Below are 11,247 nucleotides of genomic sequence, written 5' to 3' on the forward strand. Positions count from 1 at the left end.
CTTGAATATGGTTTGCTTGAAACGGATGGCCAACTTAGGGAAGTTTGTGGGATGAAGCGTAAGCAGAAAAGGTTTTGTGGTGGGCGTTGCAAATCAAGGCTCATTATGGTTAATACATTAAACATGAGATATAAAGGTTGGAGTAGTGCTCAAATAGATGGGTCTAGGAGGATTGTTGGCCATTATATGGAGAATTCACCTTACTCACCACCCGGTTGGACTAATAATGATGATCAACCTCAAGACGGGTGTGAAAACAAAGTGTGGGATCCCGGATCACAAAAAGAGGATCAACTTTGGGAGCCCCAAGCTTGTGAAGAACTCCATCAACACTTGGCTCAATCCAAAAGAAATCTTGGGGCACAATGGAGAACCAAGCATTGGTGGGAGTTCCAAGATGAGTACAAGTACAAGCCACCTTGAGAGAAGCTCCCTATAAGTCCAACTTAAGGACAATAAACAAAAGTGCTAGGTGGGAGACACCCCACCATGGTAAACTCTTTCCATACTCTTTTAGTTTTGTTAATAAAGGGAATTGAGTTGCCATTGTAGGTAGATTCTCATTTTCATCTTTTGTAAATATTGGTAGAATTAGTTTAATTTCTTGTTTTTATTGTTTTATTGAGTTTAGTTAGTAATATAGTATGTTGAATAAGGTTCTAGGGTGTTTTGGTAGCTGTTTGGAGGTTTGGAATGCTTGGATTGGTGCAAAAACATAGAAAAATTTTAAAAAATAGAACACCATCCACGCATACGCGCACTGCGTGCGTACGCGTGCATCAAGCGTTTTGGACCATCCACGTGAGCGCGCCATGCACGCGTACGCGTGGATTGAGAAGTTCCACCTTCCATACCTTGACCTGAGAGTTAGGCCTGCACTGTGCGGAAATTGGGCCTGAGGCACAAACCTATTTGCGTGCTCGCGCACATGACGCGTACGCGCCACTCTCGAAATAAGCAATCGACGCGCGCGCGTCATGCGTGCGTGCGCGTGGATGCCCTTTCTTCCATCCATTTCTCTTCTTCCCCTCTTTCCATTTCTTCCCTTCTCCTTTCTTCATTCCCTTCTTCTACCCCTCATCCAACACTTCCAAACACCATTGACAACCATTTATTTTAGTTAGTTAATTAGTTAGTTGGTTAGTTAATTAGTTAGTTTTAGTTTAGTTTTCATTTTATTTTCTCTCTTTTCATCATAAGTGTTGGATTATTGACTTTGTTTACTACACATTGTTGCCCCTTATTGCATAAATGCTATTTTAGCATGAATGTTTTTAGATAATCTTTGTTGGATTCTATGATTGAGGTTATATTTTACTACTTGGTTTTGAGTTTTTCATGCTTACCTTTTAAGAATACCAAGTGATGAGAATTGCTTTCGAACTTGTAACTCTTTTTGAATTGCATGATTTGGCCACCATGTGATTTGAATCGTATTCTTTGATTAGGCAATCTCTCGATGGATGATGTTATGCATTTACCTTAATGCATTGTATTTCATGATCATACGCATCCATATGTGTTTGACTTGAATGCTTTCATGCTTCTCTAATGCTTGTTTTACCTTACAAGTTCACTTAAAGCATCTCAAGCATACTAGAATGAGTAAAGTGCATGCTTCTTTTGTGACATAACTTTTATGCTAATGTGTGTTCTAAACCGCGCAATTTAGAATTCACACACCTAATATTTCTTAATGTCACACTAATTCACTCACTCAATTCTAGTGATTTACCTCATTCCAACAATTATGCTTCCTTGCTTTTGTTTTCCCATCTTATGGTGTTATATTTTTATTTTTCATGAACAATGCACCACAAGCAAACATGGAAGCAAGACTAAGAACACACAGCAACTCGGAGAGTCGCCGTACCCCCTTGCTCATCTTTGAGTGCACCGAGGACGGTGCAAACTTTTAAGTGTGGGGAGGTCGTCCGACCGGTCGGCGATTTTAGGTGACAAGTTTTTAATTCCAACACTTTTGCATTTCATTCTAGGATTTTAGGATTTTTACTTGCATTCTATTAGTTTTGCATATATATACAAAATAAGCTTAGTCAAAATAATGAAAATTTTCAAGAATTCTATCTATAGGGCACCAATTGATTTGAGTGAAAACTTTTCATTAAACTTGCTTGAATTATATATCTTGTGGATCATGTTTTTGAGCTAAGAACACAAGCAAGTGAGATTTGAGCCTAATGGTGTGGTTACATCTTATAACCACTTATTTTTCCTTCTTGTGTGCATTATTCTCTTTCTATGATTGTAATCTTTGATTTTTTGATTCTTTATGTCCATTATTTTATGTATTCATGCATTTATATGATTGAGGCCATCATTTCATTTAACTCACTTACCCAAATAGCCTTACCTTTTATATTCCTTTGTTAGCCAAATTTGAGCCTACGATTAACCCACTTGTTCTTAATTTTAGCACATTACAAGCCTTAAAGCGGAAAACAATAAAAGTCCTTATTTGGATCTTTGATTAGCTTAGGCTAGTGTGTGTGAGTATCATTCAAGTGTGGGAATCTTGGGACATTGGGTGAATAAAAAGGGTAGTTTTGTATTATTATTGGAAATATTGGGAATTGGGTACATACTCATGTATTGACCAAATGTAAAACCTTATGCATTGAAAAAATGAGAAAAACAAAAGAAAAAGAAAAGAAAAACAATATGGAAAAGAAAAAAATATAGAAAAAGAAAGAAAAAGAAGAAAAGGAAGAAATAAAAAGGGGACAAAATGCCCCAAAGCAAAGTGTAGCTCAATAAAATCAATGCATATGTGTTGTGAAATGAAAAGAAAATACATGAGTATGTGAAAAAGTGAGGAATGGGTAGTTAGGTTAGAACTTAATTGTATAAGATGTCATAGGTTAGGTGGGAAGTTTAAGCTTATCAAAGATTCAAATTTCAAGCTCACTTAACCATATATGCATCATACCTTGACCCTAGCCCCATTACAACCAAAGAAAAGACCTCATGGTATATGTATGCATGCATGAAATATTTTTTGATTGTTAGAAGAAGAACAAATCTTGGAAAACATGATTAGGGGAGAATTGAGAGAATCAACCCTAAACACTTGAGCGAATAGAGTGCAAATACATCCGGTGAGGGTTTGATGCTCAATTACATGTTTTCACCTATGATCATAATTTTCATGCAAGTTTGTAAAAATATTTAATACTCCTTTAATTGTGCTTAAGAGTGAAAACATGCTTTTTAGGTCTTAAAATAAATAAATTTAATTCACCTTGGTTCCATTAGATGCCTTGATATGTTTGTTAAGTGGTTTAAGGTTTAGGAGGCAAAGATTGGATCAAGGGAATGAAGAAAGAGGCATGAAAAGTTGGAGAACTCATGAAGAAATGAAAGAACCGGAAAGCTGTCAAGCCGACCTCTTTGCACTTAAACGACCATAACTTGAGCTACAGAGGTCCAAATGATGCGGTTCCAATTGGGTTAGAAAGCTAACATCCGGGGCTTCGAAACGATATAAGATTTGCTATAGTTGCTATACGTATGGTGGCGCGCACGCGCATAGTATGCGCACGCGCCGTTGCTGCCACCTGGTTCACTTAAAGCAAAACGTGGCCAGCGAATTCTAAAGCCTTGTGGGCCAAATCCAACTCATTTCTGATGCTATTTAACCCAAGGAATGAAGAGGGAAATACAAGTTAGTTACCATTAGTTTAGTTTAGCTTAGTTTTGGAGGGAAAATTAGTTTTAGAGAGAGAAGCTCTCACTTCTCTCTAGGATTAGGATTAGGATTAGGTTTAGTTCTTAGATCTAGGTTTTAATCTTTGCTTTCTTCTACTTCTACCTTTTAATTCTTTGTTGCTACATTCATCTTCTTCTATTTTTTTGTTGTAATTTCCTTTATGTTGTTCTTGTATTTTGTTGTAGATCTAGTATTGTTCCTTCCATTTTCCTTCAATTAAATAAGAGGTAATTCATGATAATTGTTCTTCTTTGCTTTTCTATTGTTGATCTCTTATTTTTGTAGTGGTAGATTCCTTTAATTCTTTCATTTAATAATGATTACTTCTATTGCACTTTATGTGTTTGTTGAAATGTCTCTTATAGATATAGTATAGATTTTGTTCCTCTTGGCCTAGGTAGAGTAATTAGTGACACTTGAGTTATCTAATTCCTTTGTTGATTGGTAATTGGAGAGATTGCTAATTGGTTTGGAGTGCACTAAAGCTAGTCTTTCCTTGGGAGTTGGCTAGGACTTGTGGCTCAAGTCAATTCATCCACTTGACTTTCCTTTATTTAGTAAGGGTTAACTAAGTGGTAGCAATGAACAATTCTCATCACAATTGAGAAGGATAACTAGGATAGGACTTCTAATTTTCATACCTTGCCAAAAGCCTTTTATAGTTGTTAGTTTATTTTCATTGCCATTTACTTTTCATGCTTCTTATCAAAACCCCAAAACAACTCAAACCAATAACAAGACACTTTATTGTAATTCCTAGGGAGAACGATCCGAGGTTTGAATACTTCGGTTTATAAATTTTAGGGGTTTGTTTTAGTGACAAATAACTTTTTGTATGAAAGGATTAGTGATTGGTTTAGAAACTATACTTGCAACAAGAATTCATTTGTGAAATTCTAAGCCGTCAAAAATCTATTCATCAATGGTCAGTGGGGCCGAGGATAAGTTCGGTGGGAAAGGGGTTGACTTGGACCAGGTTAAGAGGTTTACTGATAACCAAAGGGATTTACATGGGTATAAGGGGGATAAGATTTGACGTCTATTTGGAGTGAAAACTTCCCCTTCCCTATTGTTGCTGATGAACATGCTTAGAGTCCTTCTGACGTGAAGCTTATACATAATGTTGGTGATGTTGGTATCTCGCAATATCTGCAGGTATATCTCAGTATATTCGTAGTGATTTGTGATGTTTTGTTCTTTGTTCTGTGTTCTAAAGTTCTGTGTTTCTTCAGGTGATGGGAGCTCGGCTGATGTGTATTGGCCAAACTCAAAAGCTTAAGCATGCTCGAGACTCATTTGATAAGGCCTCTATGGCTCAGTTGATGCAGGATAATCGGGAGAAATCGAATAAGTTTTATGATGCACTGGATTTGGTGAACTCGTTACAAGAGAAATTGACAACCTCTGAGGATGATGAAAAGAGTTTCAAGAAAGAGAAAGTTGCTCTTGAGGCTAGATTGGTGGTGCTTGTTGCAGAAAAGAAGCAGATAGAAGCTGAAAAAGAAGATCATGTCCTTGAGATGTTTGCCGCGGGTTTTGAGAGGGCAGTAGAGCAGGTCAAGCTCTTAGCTTCCGAGGTGGACTTATCTGCTAAAGACCCCTGCAAGGTTGTTGTTGATGATTGATTAGTGGAAGACGAGGATGATGATAATGAAGAGTAGAGTGAAAATCTGGGTGCACCATAATTTTTTGAAATGAATTAGTTTTTTGTGTTTTGTTGACTCTGAAGTTTGAGATTGTTGGCTTGTAGTTTTTGAGCCAAAAGACTGGATGTAATTGTTAGTTGGATTCATCGGCTTGTAGTTTTTGAGCTGGAAAACATCTTTATTTTACATAAAGTTTGATGTCGTGTTGGAAGTATAGATATCTTTGGTTATTTGATTTTCTGTTCCGAAAATCTTTTTGAATGCGCATATTGATAGTTAGTATTAGTTATTTGTTATTGTTTGGCCGAGTAGGATAGAAAAATAGTTGTAAAATAATTGGCTACCGTTGTCTTGTGAAAATGCGGGGTGGTGTGCCTCATTAAAACCTCTCTAACAAAACCCAACTTAGGGATAAAATATGGCAGTAGGAAAAAAAGTGCATCACCGTGTCCGACTTATAGACTAACTATAGTACATTCTTAAAGAAGAAATGTTCCAATTGTTTGGTAGTATAGCTCCTTCGAGGGTTTGAATTTTGTATGCTCCTTTGACAATGACTTCATATATTCGGAAAGGCCCCTCCCAGTTGGCACTTAGCTTGCCATGTCTTGGTGGTCATCGTACATCCTCTATTTTTCTGAGGACGAGGTCCCCTACTGAAAATGTCCTTGGCCTGAGTTTTCAGTTGTATTTCCGAGCTATAGCTCGCTTTGTGGCGAGTTGTTGTAAAGCTGATTTGTTACGGTTTTCCTCAACGAGGTCAAGCTCAGTTCGTCTGTTTTGAATGTTGTTGTCTTCATTGATGTTCTCGGTCTTAGGAGATTGGAGTGAGACCTCAACTGGTAGCATGTCATCGTATCTGTACACCAGTCTGAAAGGAGTTTCTTTTGTTGATGATTGCTCTGTCATGTTGTAGCTCCATAGGACTTCTGGGATGAGTTCGGCCCATTCGCCTTTGGAGTCTTCGAGCTTTTTCCTATGTCCCTGCAGGATAAATTTATTGGCAGCCTCGGCTAAACTATTAGTTTGTGGGTGTTCCACAGAGGAGAACTGTTGAACTATTTTGAAATTTTATAAGAAGGTTGTGAACTTCCAATCTATGAATTGTCTACTGTTATCAGTTATAATGGATTGAGGAATACCGAATATGCAAAGTATGCTTTTCTATACAAAGAATATCATTTTTTCAGAAGTTATTTTTGCTAATGGTATTGCCTCTATCCATTTTGTAAAGTAATCGAAAGTAACAAATAGAAATTTAACCTGAGCTGGTGCCGGTGGGAAGGGTCCGAGGATGTCTAGCCCCCATTTGTGGAAGGGCCAGCTTTCCTCGGACGAGTGCAACTGCTCAGCTGGATTGTGAATAATTGGTGCATAACGTTGGAAGTGGTCACAGTGTTGGACCTTGTGCATGCAATCTTGTTGTAACGTCGGCCAGTAGTAGCCGGCTCGGAGGATCTTGGAAGCTATACTTCGTCCTCTTATGTGGGTTCCAGAGACACCTTCGTGTACCTCGTTCATTGCTAGCTTAGCATCTGTGGGGTTTAGGCATTTGAGTACAGGCCTTGTGAATCCCCGCTTGTATAGCTCGGCACCGAGTAGTGTATAGAAACCTAATCTCCTTTTGAATTTTCTTTTATTTTGAATACTATTGGGTATATCACCTGTTTGTAGATAGCGTATGAATGGTGTTCGCCAATCTTCTTCCTGTGAAATACTCGAAATTGTCGTTAGCATAACACTAGGTTCATCGAGTATTAGTTGAGATAATATAAGTGTTTTAGTTTGGTTTCTCGTAGTTGCTAATTTTGAGAGGATATCTGCCCTGTCACTTTATTCCCGAGGTATATGGGAAATGTCCAATGTATGAAAACTGTTAATAAGATTATTAGCAGTGATATTGTATTTCTTTAATAGTAGATCTCTTACCTAAAAATTACCTGTTACCTGTTGTACCACGAGCAAACAATCACATTTGACACTTAGCTACGTTACGCCTACTGTGTGGGCTAGTCGTAACCCTGCTGTGAGTGCTTCATACTCTGCCTGGTTATTGCTTGCATGGAAGGTGAATTGCATCGATTGTTCTAAAGCAGTTCCACGTTCATCCTCGAGCATTATCCCTGCTATTGAGCCTTTTTTTATTTGAAGCTTCATCGATGTATAGTGTCCATTTGTTCTTCGTGGAATCAAGCTCTTCTATGGTGAGCTCTGCTATGAAATCGGCAAAAGCTTGAGATTTGATGGCTCCTCTGGATTGGTATTGGATGTCATATTCAGATAGTTCGATCGACCATTTGATTAGCCTTCCTGGTAATTCAGGTTTCGTCAGAATTTGCCGGAGGGGTTGTTTAGTTCTGACTATGATGGTATGGCTTTGGAAGTAAAGTCGTAATCGTCTGGCTGTTGTTATGAGGGCCAAAGTGAGTTTCTCCAGCTTCGGATATCTGACCTTGGCATTATGGAGTGTCTTGCTGACGAAGTATACTGGGTGTTGTTGTTTTTCTATTTCTGTTACCAAGACAGAGCTAATGGCATGATTAGTAACAGATAAATAGAGATATAGTGGTTTATCTACTTCTGGTTTTTGAAGTATTGGCGGTTTCGATAATATAGTCTTAAGCTCGGTGAAGGCTATTTAACATTCCTCGTTCCATTCAAATTTTTCTTGTTTTCTTAAAGTTTTAAACAAGTGATGTGATTGGTGGGCTATGCAAGGTAAAAATCTGGCCAGCGTTGCTAGCCGACCTGTTAGTTATTGAACCTCTTTGACTGTCTTTGGACTTCTCATGTTTGGAATCGCTTGAAATTGTTCGGGATTAGCTTCAATACCTCGGTAGGTGAGCATAAAGCCGAGGAACTTTCCACCTTGCACTCCAAAGGCGCATTTTTCGGGGTTGAGTTTCATGTTGTACGTTTACAGTTGTTGGAATATTTCTTTTAGATCCTTAATGTGGTTTGTTGCATGTGGTGTCTTTGCCACCATGTCATCGACAGAGACTTCTATGTTTTGGCCGATTTGTTTTGAGAAGACTTTGTCCATGAGCCTTTGGTATGTGGCACCTGCATTTTTGAGTCCGAATGGCATAACCTTATAACAAAAATTTCCATTGTTAGTAATAAAGGCAGTTTTATCCTGGTTAGCCGAATACATCAGTATTTGGTTATATCCAGAATAGGCATCCATAAAACTTAAACATTGGAAACCGGAAGAACTGTCAACTAGTTTGTCGATGCATAGGAGGGGGTATGCGTCCTTTGGACAGGCCTTGTTCAGGTCTGTGTAGTCCACACACATTCTCCACTTGCCATTATTCTTTCTTACCATTACCACGTTGGCTAACCAGGTGGATTATCTGAGCTCTCTGAAGAAGCCGGCATTGAGAAGCTTCTGTGTTTCCTCTACGGAAGTTGTCCTTTTATCTGTGCCGAGGTGTCTTTTCTTCAAGGCTATAGGTCGGGTTGATAGGTTGATTGCTAACTTATGATAGATGACGTTTGGATCTATCCCTGGCATATCTGTTGGAGTCCATGCGAATAGATAGGCATTTTGTCTTAATAGTTCAGCCAGTTGGTCTCGTTCTTCGTTTTTCAGTGCGTTGCCGAGGTAAGTATACTTTTTTTCATCGGCTGTTAGTTGAACTTTATTGAGGTCGTCTATTGGCATCGGTCGTTCTTGATAGTTGGTTTGGGTGTCTAAGTCAGCCAGGGAAGGCAACTTTTCTAAGTTGTATACTGCCTGGACATACTGTTGCTCGGGTTGTCTTGAGTATTCATTCTTCAGGCTGGCGTTATAGCACTGCCTGGCTTCCCTCTGGTCTCCATGGATTGTTATGACTTTGTTATCCTATGAAAGAAACTTAACACCCAAATGCACAGTGGAAACAATAGCATTGAACGCATTTAAGGAAGGTCTGCCTAGGATTATATTGTAAGGATTTTTGGAATCAACAACAAGGTATTGTATGTCTATGGTTTTACAGTCAAGGTGATTTCCAAATGTTGTTTGTAATTAGATGTAACCTTGGACAGAAACTCGCTCACCTGAGAAACCTACCAGTTCTCCAGAGGATGGTTGGAGGGCTTTGTCACTTAACTTCATCTTTTGAAATATTGAGTAGAATAGTATGTCTGCACTACCCCCCCAGATCCATCAGTATCTTCTTGACTAATGGCTCTCCTACCTACGCAGTGATGACTACGGGGTCGTCAAGGTTGTGATCGGTTACTTTATGGTCTTTAGGGAGGAATGAGATTTATAGTTCGTTCTGGTTGACGGGTTGAGACGAGGTTGACCTTATCACTGTCATCATAGCTCGATAGGATCTTTTCCTAGCCGAGTTTGTGCATTCGCCTCCTGGAAAACCACCAGAAATGTAATTTATTATTTGGCGAGGTGTATTAGTGTCTTCGTCTACCTTTTTCACTTTGTCTCTGGGATCGTCAGTTGGTCTGGAAGGCTGGCCGAGGTGTTCTGCATTTTGTTTTCTTCCTCGGGTGACAATGTATTTGTCTAATAGCCTTATCAGGCCAGCTTTTCGAGGAGGTATTTTGCTATAACACAGTCGTCTGTCGAATGTCCATATTTCTGGTGGAAACTACAGTATTTAGACTTGTCCACGTATCGCTGGTCCTGGTGTGTTCCTGCTTTGTTTGGAGGTTTGATGAGCTTTGAATGTAGGATATCTTTGATGATGTCCTCTCTTTTGGCATTTAGGGCAGTGTAGCTGTCGAACTTAGGTGTGAGCTTGATTGGCCTCTGGTCTGTTCTATTATTCGGATGTTTATTCTGCTTTTCATCTTCCCTGTTTGGGATTGGTTTGTTTGCCTTTTGTAGTGCTTGGAGTTCCTCGATCTCGATTTGAGTTGTCGCCTTTTCTCGGAATTTGGCTAGGGTTTTCGGTTTTGCTATGACTATAGTCTCTTGGAATTTCCCAGGGCGAAGGTCGCTTTTTAGGGCATGGAGGGGGACTTTTGGGTTTAGGTTGGGTATTTTGTTAGTTGCCTCGGCGAATCGGGTCATGTAGTCTTTCAGGCTTTCATTTGGCCCTTGCTTAATAGTACTCAGGTAATCGAAATTGTGCACGTATATCTTGGATGCAGCAAAGTAGTTGACAAACTGGTCGGCCAATTCATCGAAGTTGGAGATGGATCCTTCTGGGAGGTTGGAGAACCAGATTAAAGCGGCTCCGTCTAAGAAGGTAGGGAAAGTTTGGCATAGGATTGGGTCATGTTCTTTGTTCATAAATATCATCGCGTAGAATTTTGTGACGTGGAGATTTGGGTTGCCTATACCTAGGTAGGGCTTCAGGGTTGTTGGTAATGTGAAGTTTTTGGGCATCTCAAAGCTTTTGTTAAAGGGTTGGTTCTTTTGGTGGTTGTTTTCGGGGGGTCAGGTATAGCGTGCTTTGCCTCCGATGTGTGTTCATCATTGTTATCTTTATCTTTGGCATTTTTGTGCTCCCCTCCTTTGCTATAGCTGTGTTGCCTTTGGTGTAAAAGTTTGGCCATTCTTTGATTTTCAGCACGGAGGGCCTCGTTGATGGCCAGAAGCTCGGCTGGGTTAGTGTTGGAGGGAGCGTGGCTGTGTTCGTCTGCCATGTGTGGTGACCTGCAAAAAGATTAGAGGGTGCAGAGAATAAAGAATTGTGGGGTTAGAAGAAATCGGCCCCACAGTGGGCGCCAAATGTTCCTGTGTGAAAGTGATCTTTGAGGTATAGCTCGTTCGGTCAATGCTTGAACTAGATTTCCTTAGAGTAAGGAGGTGGAATGTCGTCTTCTTGTGGGGGAGACGGCATTGGGCTCCCGCAAAAAGACTCCAATGCTCAAGTCAGTGAGAGTGTGAGAGTATACAGTGTAGAGATGGAACAA

General features: G+C 39.6%; 1 protein-coding gene across 1 annotated transcript; it reads right to left on the minus strand.

Annotated features, from left to right (window-relative positions):
- Nucleotides 1-9,901: 9,901 nt before the first annotated feature.
- Nucleotides 9,902-10,630, minus strand: LOC107465171 (uncharacterized). The gene has a single exon (XM_016084165.1). The coding sequence runs from the start codon at nucleotides 10,628-10,630 to the stop codon at nucleotides 9,902-9,904; it is 729 nt and encodes a 242-aa protein (XP_015939651.1).
- Between the last annotated feature and the right edge of the window lie 617 nt (nucleotides 10,631-11,247).

This window comes from Arachis duranensis, chromosome 9, assembly GCF_000817695.3.
Source record: "Arachis duranensis cultivar V14167 chromosome 9, aradu.V14167.gnm2.J7QH, whole genome shotgun sequence".
In the NCBI taxonomy this organism is placed as follows: Eukaryota; Viridiplantae; Streptophyta; class Magnoliopsida; order Fabales; family Fabaceae; genus Arachis; species Arachis duranensis.